A 20,840-nucleotide genomic window follows, 5' to 3' on the forward strand; every position below is an offset into this window, starting at 1 on the left:
TGTAATTAAAAGTTTCTTTCGTTTACATATTTAGATGTTAATTTTGTTTCGGTTTAAATTTTTAACTAATTAGTTAATTTTCCTTTAAGATAGACCATAAATAATAAGAAATATATTTGGATAATTATTTAAAATTCTATAACGAAATTTCAATAATCGCGTGCTGCATTTATACATAAATTTAAGTTAAATGAATTCATATAAAATGAATACTGTAAATTATTTTACAAATACAAAAAAACTAGACATAATATCTATACATTTTCACGTTTTAACAAATATTATTTAACATTTTCATTGTTTTGACTTGAAAATGCTAACAATTATTATTTTACTTCTGTAGTACGAAGTTAATTGTTCAGAAAATAGAAAAAAATTTATATATTTTATTATTCTCCGTCTAAATTTTATGACTTGTTTCCACAAAGCTGTTTCCACGAAAAGGTCAAATTAAAGTAAGCGATTACTTCAGAGTTTTAATACGAAATTTTACTACTTCAAACATTATAAGCATTTTTATCTATTGTTAAACGGCGTGAATAAATAATATTTCTAATATCCGTCCGTTTTAGTTTTAATCGCTGAGATTTCTGACTGAATTTTAAATATTACGAAAACGATTATTTATAGAACTACGCTCTTATGTTTATGCACTAAACTTTGTACTTTGTACAGTATTATTATATATAGAAAGTTAACAAAGCAAATCCATGCAAGACATTTCACTATTCCAAGATTTTTTACTGTAATGTCTGAATAATAATATCATTACATATTTACAAAAATTAATAAAAATATTGTGTTTAGAATTGTTATATCGTAATATTTTCACGTACCTACAGTAAATCAATGTAATGTGACTGATAATAACAAAGATAGTGATCCATTAGTGTCGAGTATAGAGGGTTCCTGTTAAGATTTATAGTTCTAATGTAGCAGCAAAGTAACAATAAATAAATGCATAAATTAAGATATTCTTAATTATAATAGAATTTTAGTATGAATCTAGTAAAAAATAATGTATATAACGAAATATTTATCACCTGAGTTCTCCGAAGTGTAGGCTGACGACTTTACTGCCTCCTTGAAATCGTGCTATGCGTATATAAAATACTGTATTCAAAACAATTCTACGGATTTCAGTATTTATTTCTTTTTGAAGGTAGTGAAAATTAGCTATAACTACATTCGTACTTTTCTAGTATGGTTTAAAATAACCTTAAGAATTTAACGCCAAGTGTTTTGTTTATTTCTTTTGCAAGAAGTTTTGTATTTCTTGTAATATATGATTGCTTCTTAAATATAAATTCTCATAAAATATTACAATGCCAAGGCAAATATCTAACTATAAATCCTTTAATTTTTCAGCCCGGTGTTTCAGGATTTGAGGAATAAAAATATTCAGTTTCCGGATTGAATTGGAAAACTCCGATGTCACGAATGTTTTCTTATCTATGTGTTAATTTTGTAATATCCAACAGAAATTAATAGAAATTTTCTAGCTGTCATTTATTTAACAAATCTATTTAACGATAATTTTCTTTTACCTCAATCTTGACAATTAATACGTGTTGTACCTAAGTGCAATGCGTTATAAATGTTATGTACTGTACAGTACAATACGTGTTTTCCTTCCATAGCGCTGAATTTATGAGTGTCAATTTAAAATATAAAACACACTTCTTTCGATGTCATATGCTATATTTTTGCCAACACTGTAACAGACTGTAAGTTTGGATCAGTAACGGAACTACTGTTAAGTACGGTTAAGCGACGCTTAAGGTCCTATAAAGAAGCCTAAACAATGTTCCGAACGTTGTTTTTACGGAACAGATTTAAAAATTTTGTTTAAATTCGTATAGATGATGATACCTATAGGAAGGTCTTTAGCATTAGCGAGTCCTTTACCATTAAGAGACTAAAATTTCTAGTTAAACCGCTGGTTTAGACAGAGAAAAATTAAGTAAAACAGTAATTAATTATAATTGTCATACATTTTGCGTAACTGTACGTAACTGATAGAAAACACGAAATATTTAAGTCTGTCCATAACTGTAGTATCATGCACATATATGTAATTGTCAATGTATAATATCTAGAAAGCACAATTTACAACACAAAGTTAGTAACTTTGAATCGAATTATAATGATTGAATCATACATTAAATAGCTACTTGCTAACTACTGTGTGGGATCAACTTCCGGTTTCCCAAAATGTCGTATATTACCGACTAATGACCATCCACCAACCTGAATGAGCACTTGTTCCATGCATCCTAGCACTGAACAAAGAGGACAAAATAAGGTAGAACGGAAAATTTTGTATCCATTAAAATCGTTAAAGATTTAGATGTGTAGCAAATAAGAAATTCAATAACAGGATTTTGTGTATAGCCTAGAGATTTTACTAAGATATATTAAATAATAGTTTGATAAAGAATCTGATACAAAATAAAATTTTGTTGCGGATAGATGAAAACGTGTAATATCTAGTGCAAATATTTCCAGTAATAACAATAATACAAATATCCAGTAATAACACAAGAAATTGTGATTTCTAGAAAAAAGAAAAGTATAACAGTATTGAGTTTATCTCCCGTCTACGTTATGTTCCAATTGGTACAATTGCAAAGAGAGTAAGGCGCACATATCAACTGAAAATAAGTTGAAATCCAAAATTGAAAACAGTAGAAATGTCTTAAAATGTACTACTGTGTCCCAACCTTTTTCGGCTACGTTCCCCCTAACAATTCATTTTAGTGTTGCGATTTTATTAACTAAAAGTCTAAAAGCGTTGTATTTGCGAAAAAAAAATTAAAAATTGGTGAAATGAATTAAAGAAATTCTAAAAATCATTTGCGTAGAAAAACAATTGATGAAAATATACAGACAAAATTTAATATTAAGCTACACGTAGAAAAATGTCGAACATGAAGTCAATTTCAGAATCTAATGGAGCAATATTTTCAAAGGAAAAGAATGTTTTCGGAAAAAGTGGATATTGGATCGTTAGATTGCTAGATATGGCTGAAATAAATACAGTACAAGCACTAGAAAAAACTGATAGTTAAGTTTGACTGTGAAGTCTTATAGTTTAATTAAAACAGAATGACTTGTGTAAAGATCTGGATAAATTTTAGTTGGGTAATAAAAATTAATATTCTGAGTTAGCATCTAAAATAATTAAAGTTTTAATTTTATTTGTCATACTATATTTATGCGTAGTGGTTTTTTCTATAATAGTTCTGATTAAAACCAAGGTAGCCTACAAAATCATTGGAAGATTTGTTGCTGCTGTTCTTGGCCTTGAACCATTCATCGAAAAATTATTTCAAAACAAACAAGGACAAATTTCATATTAATTTCATTATTAAATGTATATATATTATACATTCATTCTTTTTAAAATATGTTTTTTTACTTTTTAATAAAATTTGTATTTTAATGTTCTTTTTATAATACTTTTTTGACAAGCATCTTCCTGAAATCTCTTCGCTAACCAACAGTCGAGAACCGCTGGAATATAATACACTATCATAAATTTGCACTTTCTCCTTTGTGGAGGACTCTGTAGTATCTGTAGTAAACAATATATTTTTTTCTGATGCAAGATATGTGTTTCTCCAACGATGGCCCTTGGAAACCGCTATGTAAAATGCTTTGCTGAATCATATAAAAATTCTAAGTTTATGGTATTACTTATAATAACAGCAATGAATAGATTCTGAAAACTTTCAGCACCAGATTTTCAAAATCAAATTATAACAGGCAAATGTTACGCTACAGCTATAGAGCTACACGAAACGGATTTCCATAGAAATTTTATTAGTAAATTGAAAACTCATCGAAGTGACAAAATTAAAAGATAAAATCACATTAATGAACTCTGCGATTTTTAATAATTGAATTAAGTTCTGTTAAAATAATTTGACTCTGTTTTTTTTCTAAAAAAATACTAATTCCAAATAATTGCATTATCAAATTGCTGTAATCTATCGTTTTGAATAAAATAGCCTTTACACGCAAATTTAACTTCGGAATTATTTTTGCTGTATTGGATTTATTTTTCAAAAGTTATATTCGGGGGAGGGGGGACAGAATTTGGATCGAGTCAGAATAAAGCCATTTTATCATATATTTTTGAATAAAAAGAACTATGCATTGAAAACGATAACCTAAATTTCATTTAAATTTATTCAAAGCACTTCGATGATATCCTGATATGTTTCTTAAATTACATATTGAATAATATTTCATTCGATTCTGTTGAAAATTCAGGAATTTATGCCAATTTAAAAAACCGAATTTGTTTGCAATTTAAAACGAAGATTAATGGAGAAAATATTCTATATAATATTTTTCAGAGTACAATTTTTTTTTTACACATTATGTTTTGAAACTCCTTTCTTAGTAGAGTGTAAAATTTAATCCAATAATGCACTTTATATAATCCATTAATCCATTATAACCCATTAAACCAAAGGCATAAAATAATTTGCATTTGAAAATTGTAGATAGAACATAAAACGAAGATTATACGTGTTCTGTACAGTACATATGCTTCGATGTGGCTTCAATGTTTCAGTTTCTATTTATTATTTTTTAAAAATTTATTTATCTATTTGCTCTTTTCGGGATATTCAATACAATCTGTTCAGTTTAAAATAAAAAAGAAGTCAAAAATTGTATTGTAAAAAATTCCATATTAAAAAATGCTTTAAACATTTTCGTTATCGTTAAACAAATCATATATGGTAAAGTTACATATAATAATTAATACACCAGTACGATAAATTAAGACAAAATTAATGTAAAAGAATACTCTAGGCAGATGTAAATTTTATAGTAACCACGATATAGAATAATGCTCTGCGGATAGTCGAGACAGTTAAGACGTTAGCCGTCGTCTCTGGAGAATCCAAAATTGAATCCGGGAGATATAATTTCTGGATATTTTCATGGGAGATCTTTTCCGAAAACGTCGAACCCGTTCCTCATCCTAGACACTAAGAGGATCTTTATATATATATGGCTATATACAATATACACAATAATGTATGCAGTATATAAAATAATGCATTACGATCTTCAATTTGTAATTCCGTTACTATATTTTATCTTTTTTATTTATTCATTTTTTGGATTTTTTTTGCATTACGAAAATAAGCAAGAATAAATTTCTAATCGTAAAAATATAGTTTGATTACTTGAAAATTTAAAATTAAAAAGTTAGAAATTATAATATCTTAGCTACAAATTTTTAAAAATATTCTAAATCTAAATTCTTTCAAATAATAAATAATAATTTTTAACTAAAAACTACCAGTGAAATCTTATTGTGAAGCATTACTTAAAATTTCTTTGTTGTTAATTGAATTTTCTTGTTTCACCGAGACAAATGGAATACATTTCGTCCGGAAACATAACAAAAATTACAATTCTTTTTCGGGAATATTTATAAACGTTTGTTTTCAAAAGACTCTTTAAAACATTGAAGGATTCGAAATATTTATAACGAAAGAATCATAAATAATAATCCGTTGAGAGTCAACGGAAATTTTATTTTCAAAAAGGAGCAGAATATATAGGATAAGACAATATTTATTTTTCAATATTTTCAAAACTAGAAGAATGAAATTTTAAGAACTTCTCGTTTAAAATATACAATAATTCCATGAATATCCTTTACAAATCACTGAAAACACATCAGTAACAAAGAATATGTAAACCTGTACTTTCGAAACCAAATAAAAGGGCAAAGATCGAGAAAAATACAAAAAACTCGTACAATAGCCAGAGGAAAAAGCTTCGAAAGGAAACGCTTCGCATCAAATCTCTGATCTTTTTGAACCAAAAATAAACGAAATGGAAACTAAAATTCAGGATAATAAAGAAAAGGAGAACGAAGAAAAAAATAAGATTTTTATTTCTTGATCAAAGCATCATTGAATCGAAAGAAAAAATTGCCTTAACTTTTCAATAAAAAAAATTCGAGTAACATTGATAAAAAAACGATATAAAATTTATATAATCTTCCGTAAAGGTATTTGTGGTGTTCGGCAAACTGATCATAAGCAGTAATGCTAATTTGAACAATAATAAATTACTTTTTAAGTTATTTCAACTTTTCTAGGAATACAAAACATTTTTCAAAAGTGAAGAAGTACAATGAAATTATTAAATTATATCATTATATACTAAATATATCAGATATTTCGAGAAAAGATCCTTTATTAGATGATAATACTGTATATTTTATACATAAAACCTATCAATACTCGTAGTATAATAAAGAATAATATGAAAAAAAAAACGATTGAAATTAAAAAGAAAGAAAATCAAGCAGAATTATTATTCAATCATTACAATATGAATAATAAAGGATACGGATATCTTCTTGTTTTCCTATAAATTATTCATGATCAAATCAACTAATGCTATTCTGCATATTCATTCACGCTTATTAAATTAGCTCTATAATTTTAATGTAAAAATATTTTAATTAAATTTGTTTAGTAGCTATATATATGTTTAATAGGTGGTTGTCTCTTTAATCCGAAAACATTCGGTAGACTAACTTACAGCTAAACAGGCTTAAAACTTTTTTATTGGTTCTTCATCAAATGCATTTCGGACCAGTTTTATGAGTCCTGGTCCCTCATCAGTGCTACAGGAAACCAAAGGTTTTTTATTAACATGGGTGACGCGAGTGCGTACATAATAAGATTTACAAAAAATTCCTTAAAGAACATTTTTAACTAAATACATTTTTTATACCTTTTTAGTTCTTCGTATCCTCCTTATTAACTATACATTTCTCACTGGTATCTGTTTTCATATTCGTTTTTAATTCCTATTTTTCCGTGTACTTACAGTAGTACTATAATTATAAAGTTTTCTTATATAAAAAATTTTTTTACAAAGATCTGTGTAACTAATATAGAGTTTTCTAAAAGTAAATACGTACTTACTATTTTTTCCGGATGTATTACAAACATTTTACATCAAATTTTAGTTCTATAAATATATCTTTAAGGCTGTTCGGAAAGCATTGCGCTTTTTACAATACTAGAACGTTCACAGTAGGGTGCCACACATAAAGCTATTAGTCTGTTGCGCCCTCTATTACATAATACCACTGTTGGTCGATTTGCATGCCATTTGACAGATTTACTAAGTTACTATTATTGCTATGTTTTTTTATTTCTATGTGTTCTTTAAACTTACGTTTATATATATTTTTCTCGGAATGTAAAATTTTGGTGTTATTTTTTTCTATTTGGCAACTATTGTTTATTATGTGGTTAAACCAAGGGGAGGTGTTATGTTTCAACCTGATGGCAGCCATATGTTCATTGATCCGTGATTCCAATTTACGCCCAGTTTCACCTATGTAATATTGTGGGTGTTGACAATTGCAGCTGATTTTATAAACGACTCCTGTTTTTTCCCATATGTTGTTATTATTTGGTTTTTTAACATTACAGATTTGCTGCGATATTTTGTTTGTTAACAAAGGGGCCAAAATAATATTGTCATTTTTTAGGGATTTGGAGCATTTTTCATAAATATGTTTAGATATATAAGGGAACGGTTTATGGTTGGTTTCCTTCTTGTTTTTTATATTAAACCTGTGTTTGTAATATTGTGTTTGCCAGATATTTAATAAGTGCTTGGGGTAGTTATTAAGTATATATTTATGATTTAAATTTTCAACCATAGTTTGAGTTCGTTATGTTGGCTCGTCCTAGTGTATATTTTCTTTAAGTCCATAATATATGTATTCTTTTTTATGGTACTAGGGGTGTAGGAATGATAATTGATTGTTTTGTTTACGTCCGATGGTTTTTTGTAAGTTTTAAAAGTGAAACAATCTTTTCCTTTTTTTATAGTAATATCTAAAAAGTTAATTTTTTTATATTTTTCTAATTCTGTATCAAATTTTATGTATTGGTTTATGCTATTAATTTTCTCAAAAATTAATTTTTCATTGGTTATCTGATGGTTAAAAATTAATAAGTAGTCGTCCACATATCTCATTACTCTTTTCACACCTGGAATATTTTGTATCTTGATATCGAAATCTTTCATAACTAATTCAGCCAGCTTTGGTCCCATTTTTGATCCCATGCTGATCCCATCAGTTTGTCTGTAAAATTCATTAAATACTTCAAAATAATTGTTTTTATAGGATAATTCTATCAGGGTTATTAAATCATGATCAACGGTTTCATTTAGGAGGCTGTTTTTTATTAGATCCCATTTTATGTTTGGATACATGTTTTTAACATCCAGACTGATTAAAGTATCTGTTTTATCTATTTTTATTTTTTGAATTATATTAATGACTTCATCGGCATTTTTAATACTATTTTTTGAATTTTCAAAATTTTTTAATTGTTGTTTAATGTAATTTTCTAAATTATATAAAATTGAGTTTCGAAAATCTACTATTGGCCTATATTTTTCACCAGCTTTATGTGTTTTTAACCTTATATTTAATTTAGGGGTTCTATTATTTTTGAAATTTAGTATGTAATTTTTATCTATTTCTTTAATTTTATTGTTCAGATACATGTTTTTTACCATTATAGTTAAATCTTTTTTAATTTTTCCGTATGGGTTTCTGTTTAATTTTATATATTGTTCGTTTTAATTTGTTCTTTAGTTTTTTCTTCTATGACTTTATTGTCTATAATTATAAGTTGTTTCGTTTTGTCTGCTTTAATGATTGATAAATTATTAGTTTTTAAAAAATCTTTTGTTTTTCTTAAGTTTAAACTTAATTTATTAACTTTATATTTATTTTTCTGGTGTGATTGTTTCATGTCTTGTATTACAGAACCTATAAGATCACTTTTCTTTTCTTTTTTAATAGGCATATCTTTAATACTTTTGTCTATGTCAGCAATTAAATCAACGGTTATTCTATTAGTAGGTAAGTTAAAGTCAGTACCTAAAATAAGAAGGTTTTTGACAAATTTAGGGATTTGTTTGTTAGTTTTGTTTATAATTAAACTATTTTCCCATTCTTTCCTTTCACTGGGAGTTGGATAACCAAAAAGTTTTTTTAATTTTATATCTTTTTTATACTTATAGTTGTTAGCAATACCTTTATATGGATTTTCTTGATAGTTATGTCGGCGTAATACCTTACGTAATTGGTATTTTAGATTGTTCCACTTTTTGGTTTTCATTCTTATTACTGCTTTTATAATTTTCCTTTCGATCTTCCAAATCATGTGCCTTGGTATAACTTCTCTGATAGTCCTGCTTAGTTTTAAGGTATTTGGAGTATACTCTTCCCTCCCCTTGGTTTAACCACATAATAAACAATAGTTGCCAAATAGAAAAAAATAACACCAAAATTTTACATTCCGAGAAAAATATATATAAACGTAAGTTTAAAGAACACATAGAAATAAAAAAACATAGCAATAATAGTAACTTAGTAAATCTGTCAAATGGCATGCAAATCGACCAACAGTGGTATTATGTAATAGAGGGCGCGACAGACTAATAGCTTTATGTGTGGCACCCTACTGTGAACGTTCTAGTATTGTAAAAAGCGCAATGCTTTCCGAACAGCCTTAAAGATATATTTATAGAACTAAAATTTGATGTAAAATGTTTGTAATACATCCGGAAAAAATAGTAAGTAAGTAAGTACGTATTTACTTTTAGAAAACTCTATATTAGTTACACAGATCTTTGTAAAAAAATTTTTTATATAAGAAAACTTTATAATTATAGTACTACTGTAAGTACACGGAAAAATAGGAATTAAAAACGAATATGAAAACAGATACCAGTGAGAAATGTATAGTTAATAAGGAGGATACGAAGAACTAAAAAGGTATAAAAAATGTATTTAGTTAAAAATGTTCTTTAAGGAATTTTTTGTAAATCTTATTATGTACGCACTCGCGTCACCCATGTTAATAAAAAACCTTTGGTTTCCTGTAGCACTGATGAGGGACCAGGACTCATAAAACTGGTCCGAAATGCATTTGATGAAGAACCAATAAAAAAGTTTTAAGCCTGTTTAGCTGTAAGTTAGTCTACCGAATGTTTTCGGATTAAAGAGACAACCACCTATTAAAAATATTTTATTTACTGATTGCTGCTTTTATTTAATTTCTTTCACATTCAGTCAATATAACAGTATTAACTATGAGCTGATAAAAAAAACCCCTACAAAAATGAGTAAAAAATTTATTTTGTAGATTTTTAAATTGGTATCTAATTACATTTTTGAAATTTAAGTTTAATATTTTTAGATTTTAAAAAATAAATTTACTAAATATAATTTATTATAAACATTAATAATTTGCATTTAAAATTTTTTAAAATGTAGTTGGATAAAGAATTAAGGTTTAAATATATTGAAGTATCTGAAAAAATTATTTTTTAATTTATAATATTATCAATTTCAAAATTAATGATAATACAAGCATATTTAAAATATAACTTAATATAAAGTATTATAATTAATTGTTTTAGTATGGAAGTATAACTCCAGACTTTGAAACTAAAAGTTTGCAAAGTCTGGGGTATTAAATTAATGCATTTGAATGATTAATAAATATAAAGCTTAAAGACCGAATTAAAGGTATTCTGCTAATGAAATGATAAAGAATTTATCTCAAATAATAAATTTAGATAATATAATTAATTGTAATAAGTATAATAAAATATATTTTTGATTTCTGTTAAAAATGGACCATAAAAGATAAATAAAATTTTAATTTTTATTCTAAATATGTTTCATCTTGCATATCAGTTGATATGTAAAAACGCTATTCTTAAAACATTTGAAATTCAAACACATAGGCTTCTTTCAGGATTTCAGGATAACATTCCCTTAAATCCTTATATAGCTTCATTTAATTCATCTACATCAATTTACTATTGAACGTATTAAGATAATGAAATCGTTATTAATCTTATTTATATATTTTTTAAAATGAATCAGTGAACATTTGAGAATTTTTGTGGCAAATATAGTCTAATTGGAGATATCAGAATATTTATTAACTTATTAATTAGAAGAATGCTTCACAAACAATTGAAATAAATTTAGGATGATGGAGAGAAAGAGAAGACGATAGATCGCATTGGTCTTGAGACGTCAGCCTACTGTTTTAGTGAATTCGAGATCGAAAAAGAAAAGTTTACCTGATATAATAATATAAATCCTTACCTTATTTACTTTATAATAATATGCCTGTTTGAAAATGAGAGTTTTATTAAATCAAACAAGCCTCGTTACATCCAAAGATTTATAGTTTTAACATTTAATATTGAAAGGAAAAAAGTGATTTATTGTATTCCTGTTTATTTTGTGTTGATATTAAGGATGTAAAAGAATTTAGCCCGAGAATATATGATAATGATGTTTGTGACAGCGCAAGATGTATATGATAGATGAATAGTTAACACGAAAATATTTAGTTTAGAAAAAAGTAGCCTTCCAATCCATGTAGGCCTACACCATACAGCAAAAAATCAAGAAATAATTAATTTATGTAATGCATAAATTATTTTAATAAATTCAATTCCCTTAACTTCATCACAACTCTATATTTCAATTTTAAGGGTTTTTTAGAGATGGTATATCACGGACGTATCGGGCCTCGTCCCTTACCAACCGGTCTCTCCATTGTTTGCCTGGACGAAAAATAAGTCATTTATTATATATTTTTAAACATTATAATAAATTTATATTTGAAAAAAATAAAAATTTGAAAACATCTTTCAAATATGTCAGTTGTTTTAGAGGTAAAGAGATTGTTATAAAAAGAGTAAAATTCGGCGAAAATTGATATTCTAAAAGTAACCTAACAACTTCTGATTTTTATATATGTTGATACATTTTATATTCATATAAATATTTATTTATTCAAAAATTTCTTTTACTATATCCGTTTGACTTTGCCGAATTATTTACAGTTACAAGTTACAAAACAAATATTTCAAATCTTACTCAATTGAATAAATTACAAAAGATCGATTACGGAAACAGAAATCTTCGATAGAAATATTTAAGACATTTAATTTTAAATCCGAAAATTTGTCTACACGTAAACAAAATAATTGTAAAAGGGAGATAAACTGACTACACGCAAGTAATTAAAATTATTCCAGAATTGTTTTTACTTCTGAATTTTATTAAATTTCGTTTTAAATAAATTACTTAAAAGTCAACAGAAATTTTGTTTATTCGTTCGAAATTAAAAATCAAATTTAGAATATATTTATTTTGTGTTTAAGCTCTGAGAGCAGCGGGAAGAAATCCTTCAATGGACAATATTCCATCAGCAGACCAGAAGCGCTTTAGTTGTTCGAGTTTGGTGTCTTTTGGAAGACTCACTTGATATTTGAATTCTTTGTCTGAGTCTTTTGACTTTGCATGAACCTACAAAACGAATTTCATTTTATAATTATCGAGAAATTAATACATTTAACGGTTTAGACTTACTATCAATCGATCGTCTTCGATGTTTATCAAAACCTCATCCGCAGAATAATCTTTGACATCGAAGCGAACATCCAGATTTCTTCCCTTAGAAAGATCTTCCATAATAAAAGGTCTCGACAAAGATTTCTCTTTAGTTTCTACTTGTTCGCTTTCAGAATCCAAAGAGAATAAGGGCTCATAAGTGCTCATGTTTTCCCTGAATCGAGCCATCTCTTCTTCTATTTTCTTTATTTCGGAAACAAGACGGCTCTCGATAGAATTAAATTCTCTTTCTAAAGACTCGACATCAGTTAAAACTTCTTTCTGATTTGTAGCCATTCCTCAAATTAATGCTAAATAGATTATATTTATCTATATGAATTATAATCAAAAATAAAAATGTCAAAGAAAAAAAAAACAATTTCAGAAATCTTACATTCGTGCTGCGAATAATAACGGCAAGAACAACTACAAGCTAGCAATAAATATGGATACAACAATAAGTATATTGTTAAATTATGCATAAACTATTGTTTTACTTCGGTTTAATTACAACATATTTTGCATTCGTTAGACATATACGCTTTTCCCCTTTGATTATATGAAAAATTATTATATTCAATGGACTCAGTCGTGATGTATTTTTAATTCATTAATATGTCAAAGCGTTCGGGAAACCAGTATATTTTTAACTCGGTTTTAAATATCTCAAATACTGTAACAACTCGATAATCGTGACAAGTATATCACGATTAGCGCTTATTCAATAGGCATGGCCTTAAGCTCCGTACCGCATTCACGATGGCTGTAAAATCCTAATCATAAATTAAAGCAAGCTCACGATCGTACTACTAATACAAAATTCTGATCATGGATAAATGATAAAATCTCGGTTGCTACGATATCGGTTACGGCAGTTTCCATCATTGAAAATGTGACATTTTTGGGTCAATCCGTGACGGCATATGAAGATATTGTGTTCAAAATAAATTTATATAATATTGCGTTTACATATGAACCGATATAGTAGATCATCTCTATATTATTATATATCTAAAACTACTCGTATATTTCCAGGAATATAATTTCAATTTATAACACCGAGATTATGAAAAGTAGCGCAAGCTCGCTTTACGGCGGCTTTCTAGGAATCAATTAGGTTGTAAAAGCGGAAGTATACTGTATATAATAATAATAATAATAAAAAAGAACTATATTTTTACACAGGAAGGATCAAATATCAGCCTAATTTGGTGATATTTTTATACATTGTAACTTTAGATATGATTTACTAGCAATATAACAATGATATACCGGGTAATAAATGCCTCGAAAGTCTCAACAGTGAATTATTAAACATTACTTATTGCTTGACGTATATTTACAATCCATAAAACATAATATATATATATAGACATAATTATAGTTTTTTTGGATCTGTGTTTCCGTAAATGGTTTAAAAATTATTAAATAATTTTTAAGAAATTCTTAAATAAGCTATATTTCCCCCCCCATAACTTCCGATAAATCATGTTATGAAATTCACAAATTTCAAAGCAATTTTTTCTTTTTCAAGTAGAATTAAAGTATCGATACTTTAAAATTAGATACAAAACCCCCTAATTTGCTAAAACTACTAATTGTCCCTATTTAAATGAGACTTTTCGGTTAATGTTACCTATGATTCCAAGATGGCGGCTCGTCTGATTCCAACAAAGAAACAGTGGGGACGCACGTTCTAACCTAACCTAACCTATTCTAATAATTTTGTTGGTAATCATTATGGTCATTTATTAGAATAGGTTAGGTTAGGTTAGAACGTGCGTCCCCACTGTTTCCCATCTTCTATTCGCTGGAATCAGAGACGAGCCATCTTGGAACCATAGGTAACATTAACCGACTTTTCTTGTATACTGATATAAAATAAAACATATTAATATAGCTGAAATTAAGTTAATTTAATAAGTCGGATTTGTAACAAATATAGACGATTATTCTTATCAATTGATAAATTCAAAATATTAAATAGTCCAAATTAAAATCTGACCTTTAATCCTTTCATATATATATACGAAAACATGTGATGTATGTATAAAATTTCATATATTCTTTATATACATGTAGGCCTACTATTTTATACGTGTATATAAAGAATAAACTTTAAAAACTTATGTTAACTCGTGAAATTTTCTTTCCAGCTCTACGTCTTTAAAAATAATTCTTTTTGAATTATAAAAATATTGTATAAACCGCACTTGACTGTCAAAGTTCAGAGATTTGGGATTCTTTGGCGAATAACAAAAACAGAATTATTTTATTCTGGATTCCCGAGGGAAAAAAAATTTGAAATAATTTAAATTCGCATCTTTATCGTTTGTGACTATTATCTCTTTTTAAAAACAATTTAATTGCTAATTATTTCAGCTCTAAAAACACTTTTATGTTAATAGAGTGGGTTAAACACTGTGTTAAACTAACAAGATAAAATGATCATTTCAGAGACTATTAGCATTCTTTTAACTGTTTAATTTACATAGATTTGCACACAATAAATTCCAATTCATTAATTAAAACCCATTCGGATTTGAAATGCTTAAAGAAAGAATATTTTGCTTTAGTTGAATATTTTTCATCATTCATGAATATTTGAATAATTTTCAAATTTCAAGATCATTGGAGAAAGAATATAAGCACACAGAGCATGGAATACGGAATTATTTAGCACTTTCATTACTTTTTATAAGCAGATTCCTGGAGAAAACCTTCTTATTGTTATTCAATAAGTTGGGAAGGATTAAGTTACAGGTAATAACTGGTGAAGATTACAGCATCGTTCATCGGAGCGGAAAGACGATCTCAATCAGTCAAGCATTGATAGCTCTTTAATCAGGCAACCTGCGACCGGCATATCGAAAACTAACAAAGTTAGTCGTTCACTTGATTGATGTTACCGCAAAACCCAAACAAACTTTTAATAATGAAAATTCCATCTCGTCATACAACAAAGAACCGCGTCGTTTCTTAGAATCGCTCGAATTTCAATTAAATGAAGTTGTAAAAGCAACACATCTTTATTAAAATAAATTTTATCCTAACAAAAATTTTCCAGTGCTGCCATCTGTTATGAATAAAAGCAATCAATTTAAATAAATTAATTTTATAATTTAAATACCTGTTTTTAAAAGTTTGTTAACTGAAGTTACAGTGAATATTTATACGAATTTCGTTTTAAAATTTTCATCATTTCACTATAATATAGCACAAAATTAAAATATTTGCTTTATTTATATGTATTATTTTGCTTTTTAATGCAATTGACAAATTAAAAAAATTAATAAATTTGAAAGTATTATAGAAAGAAATATAAAATATAATTACGAAATATTTTAGTAATCAGAAAAACAGAATAATTTCTCTCTAAATTATCTCGATAAGATGAAAAACTTATAAATTATTACAGGAAATCATATAGATCTTATGTAAACACTAATAAGATCTACATGATTTCCTATGATTTACAAGTTATATAAATGTAGTATAAATTCAAAGTTTTAATTTAGCTAATGTATATTTGGTAATATCTACCAATAAAATGTAAGAAGTTTATTTGCTAACTGTAAATATACAGTATACAGTAGAGCGTCGATAAGTGGAACGTCGGTAAGTGGAACGATTTTCAGTCGGACTGTGTCGTGCTGAATCGAATGTTTTTGATACTAAATTTACTTCTAAAGTATAATTTTCATGTTTTTTATATTCTTTAATATATTTATTTTGTTTGTACAAAATGCAGAAATAATTTTTAACGATACGATAGCCTCGATGATTATTATAAAAATTTTCGTTAGGCTTAAAATCGACGAAAATTCAACACGAAGCGACACGCAACGGAGAAAAATTCAACAGGAAGCGATACGCAACGGAGAAAAATTTGAACATCGGACAGGTTAATGTATTTTTTCGTACAAAGTCGGAAACTGGAACAAATCATTAACTGGAAGGACCCCAGTCCCCAATTGGTTCCACTTATCGACGCTCTACTGTATATGTAGTAGTAGTAGTAGTAGTAGTAATAATAATAATAATAATAATAATAATAATAATAATAATAATAACTCTCCCATGGTCACCACCTGGTCGTGGTGGGAGAGCCCAGTAATTTTACTGATCCATAGGGCAATGCAGGCTGGAGCACAAGCTCCTGGTAGGGACACCCATGCCAGTAAGGTCTATGGGGAGAAATGAAGCTAAGAGTGACCACACCCACATTCTGTGGTGATATTTATTATGGTAATAACTAGATCAAAGTGTGATACCGGCTCGGACGTCGCCCGGGTTAACAAGGTCCGCGTTCTGGGTTAGGCAGAGGCTCACGTTCGAAAAATAGGCCACAGTCTCCCCTGGTTACCGGTGGCGAAAGCAGCACCGGCCCAAGCATGGCTACTGCAATGCCCTCAACAGATGTGAGGAACCAACCGAGCCTTGGTGTTTCTGTGGCAATGCATCCACAGACCACAAAGGCTGGAAAACCACGCGAACGGATGAAATGGACGGTAGAAATGAATGAGTTTATCATCCGTACCTACTACACAATCACAAAACTCGAAACAAACATGACAGCATACAGACAACAACTACACCATAGATTCACACAACAGTATCCTCAACTCACTGTCACCGAACAAAGAGTTGTTGATCAAATAAGAACAATTATACACAACAACCTTATTCCACAAACAACACTTGAACTTATCAAACAACAGGTTGCTGATCAAATACATCAACAGACAGAAACGTCTAACATTAGTGAAGATCATGTAACCTGTCAGGATAATCCAGTAACAAGCATTGATAATAACACACATACAACAATTACCATTAATGATACTACAGACACTTCCTCATCCATCGCTGATAACATAGACATGGATTTAGTTAATATGCTCTCACTTATATTTCAGGAAACACTCACTAAATATACAGGCACAGATCCCACACAAAAGCCACGAATACCAAAAATCAACACGTCGAAGGAAGTAGGAAAAACACTAAATTATGTAAACACTCACTTACTACCACACTATATTCATTCAATTTCTACACTCTCAGACATTCATACATTAGTTCATGCTGGGGCAGTCACAGTAGTGACACAACATGGACTGAAAGTACAATCACAGACAAAACATATACACAGAAAACACAATTCTATCACAAGCCTGCCTGGCAGAGAAGAATAGAAACACAAATAAATGACATTAGACAGCAATTAGGCAGGCTGACACAATACACAAAAAACAACATAACACCCAAATTAAGGAAACAGCTCAAAAACATTTTCAAGAAAAAAAACACACACAAAACATGAACATCACAACACACGCATTACAGAATACATTGATACACTAAAACAAAAACTTGCTGCCAAAGCACGTAGACTCAAACGATACAAAACATGTACACTACGAAAACAACAAAATAAATTATTTACAAACAATGAAAAACTCTTTTACAGACAAATTAATAACAAAGCAAACACTGATATACAGCACAGTGGCACACCAACAGAAGAAGAACTCACAACTTGTTGGTCTTCTCTTTGGTCCAGTGCTGTCACGCACAATGCTGAAGCAGGCTGGATCGAGGAGGAGAACAAAAACTTACACAACATACCAACCTGTGTTGAAATAAGCATACGTGATTTCCAATACACTGTTAACAGAACACACAACTGGAAGACACCTGGTGTAGACAACATTCACAATTTCTGGTACAAAAAGTTTACATCACTGCACCAGGAACTAGCTAAACATCTAACACACATCATCATCAATCCACAAGACATGCCAAATTTTCTTACTCAGGGCATCACCTACATGAAACCTAAAAACAACAATACCACAGACCCCACACAATACAGACCAATTACATGTCTTCCAACACTCTACAAATTATTGACATCCTGTATCGCAAACAAAATATACAAACATATTGAAAAACACGACATTCTCACGGAACAACAAAAAAGGTTGCCGTAGAAATCACAGGGGTTGCAAAGAACAGTTACTCATAGATTCAGTCATTCTACGGCAAGCACACAGACAACACAGAAACATACACATGGCATATATAGACTACAGAAAAGCATTCGACAGTGTTCCACACAGTTGGCTGCTACATATCCTACACATGTACAAAATACATCCATCACTCATTGCATTCTTTCAAAACACTATGCAGCACTGGAGAACAACACTACATCTCAGGGTTAGTAACACTTCCATACAAACAAACCAAATTTTTATTAGGCGAGGAATTTTTCAAGGAGATTCCTTGAGTCCTCTCTGGTTCTGCCTAGCCTTGAACCCATTATCCAACATGTTAAACAACACGCAATATGGTTACAATATCAGACACGAAAAAACAACACAGTTTACACTGTCACATCTCATGTACATGGATGACATAAAACTTTATGCATCCACACAAAAACAACTTTGTCAATTCCTACAAATCACACATTCATACACCAAGGACATACAAATGGAATTTGGCCTAGATAAATGCAAAACACTTCACATAGAAAAAGGAATCCTGAAGAAAGAAGATTTTTCGCTTGGAAATGTAGATGTTATTGAATCCATGGAAGAGGGTGAGTTCTACAAGTATTTAGGATTCCAACAGGCCAAACTAACAGAACATACACAAATAAAGCAAAGATTAATTAAAGAATACCAAAGTAGGTTAAATGCTATTCTCAGAACACAGTTAAATGCAAAACATACAGTTAAAGCAATAAACACATATGTCATTCCAGTACTTACATATTCTTTTGGAGTTATACATTGGACTCACACAGATCTTGAGCAACTCCAAAGGAAAACAAGAACTACACTTACTAAGCATAAACAACATCATCCTAAATCTGCTATAGAAAGACTAACCCTTCCACGTAAAGATGGCGGACGTGGCCTGATTGACATAGTTAACCTTCACTACAAACAAATACAGTCACTGCGAGAGTTTTTCTACAAAAAACAAGAAACATCACAATTACATAAAGCAGTAACTCTAGCAGACTCGAATAACACACCATTAAACTTACACTCACATCATATGGACACAACACAACATATAAAAAGCATAGACACCATTAAGCAATCGTGGGCTCGAAAGGCACTCCATGGCAGGCATCCTTATGATCTGGCCCAGGATTTTGTTGACAAAACTGCGTCAAACAGCTGGTTAGCTCGGGGATGCCTCTTTGGGGAGACGGAAGGATTCATGATCGCCATACAGGATCAGGTCATAAATACTAAAAACTACAGAAAACACATACTCAAAGATGCAACACTCACAAATGACACATGCAGAAAATGTCACATCATGCCAGAAACTATACAACACATCACCTCTGGTTGCAAGCTCTTGGCACAGACAGATTATTTACACAGACATAATCAAGTAGCAAATATAATACACCAAGAGCTTGTAAAGAAACACAAATTAGTAGACATCCACGAGCCATACTACAAATACATTCCACAGACAGTATTGGAAAACACGCACAAAATGTACTACGACAGAGCCATAATCACAGATAAAACAATTTACCACAACAGACCAGACATCACACTCATTGACAAACACAATAAAATCACATACATTATAGACATATCCATTCCAAACACTCACAATATACAAAACACATGCACTGAAAAATTTAGCAAGTACACAGAACTCGCCCAGGAAATAGGGCATCTGTGGAGGATGGATAGGGTGCTTATTGTACCTGTTGTTCTCTCCTCTACAGGTGTCATACCACACACACTACACAAAAGCCTGGGCACATTAGAATTGAATAGAAACACATACATCACACTACAGAAGGCCACTATATTGAATACATGTGATATTGTGAGAAAATTCCTGAATACAGACACACACACTGATACACTTTAATTTTTGTTTTGGTTACTATGCCTTGACTTTGGTCCGGCATAGTACACAGCCACCGGTGTTAACCGAGTATATCTCACTTAACCCAACATAATAATAATAATAATAAATCAGTCAGGAAAGAAGCTGTAAGCTCTTTATAATTTATATTTAACACTACTTATTCTGATTAATATTACCTTTTAAAATAGTATTTACTTAGTTTTTTTTACTTAAATAATTATCTCAAGAATTATAATAAAAACATCCAATAATTTGGGAAAATTGTTCATGTTTTAATAATTTATTCACTTTTCTATTTCTCACAATTTGTCAATATTTGAGTTTTTCTTCCAATAAAACATAAAAAAAAGCATTTGTGTTTACATAACTGCTTTATATTCCTTTAATTTTTAATATTTCAATACTTTCGATGAGAGTA

The 20,840-nt window shown here is 29.3% G+C and overlaps 1 protein-coding gene across 1 annotated transcript; it reads right to left on the reverse strand.

The window, feature by feature from the left end:
- Positions 1-12,148: 12,148 nt before the first annotated feature.
- On the reverse strand, positions 12,149-13,172 carry LOC136980330 (body wall muscle protein HR-29-like). Its single transcript, XM_067276421.1, has 3 exons — positions 12,897-13,172; positions 12,482-12,813; positions 12,149-12,418 (listed from the first exon to the last, which is right to left on the reverse strand). Exons 2-3 carry the CDS (start codon positions 12,797-12,799, stop codon positions 12,269-12,271), a joined length of 468 nt encoding a protein of 155 aa, XP_067132522.1. The 5' UTR covers positions 12,800-12,813; positions 12,897-13,172; the 3' UTR covers positions 12,149-12,268.
- Positions 13,173-20,840: the final 7,668 nt, after the last annotated feature.

The sequence above is a fragment of the Centruroides vittatus genome, unplaced genomic scaffold (genome assembly GCF_030686945.1).
Source record: "Centruroides vittatus isolate TY-2023 unplaced genomic scaffold, ASM3068694v2 contig_694, whole genome shotgun sequence".
In the NCBI taxonomy this organism is placed as follows: domain Eukaryota; kingdom Metazoa; phylum Arthropoda; class Arachnida; order Scorpiones; family Buthidae; genus Centruroides; species Centruroides vittatus.

Excerpts from the sequence above, each read along its gene's own strand:
- LOC136980330 (XM_067276421.1), bottom strand. The coding sequence starts at position 12,799 with ATGGCTACAAATCAGAAAGAAGTTTTAACTGATGTCGAGTCTTTAGAA. Across the intron at positions 12,419-12,481 it reads TCGAAGACGATCGATTGATA|GTTCATGCAAAGTCAAAAGA; the intron begins GTAAGTCTAAAC and ends TTCGTTTTGTAG.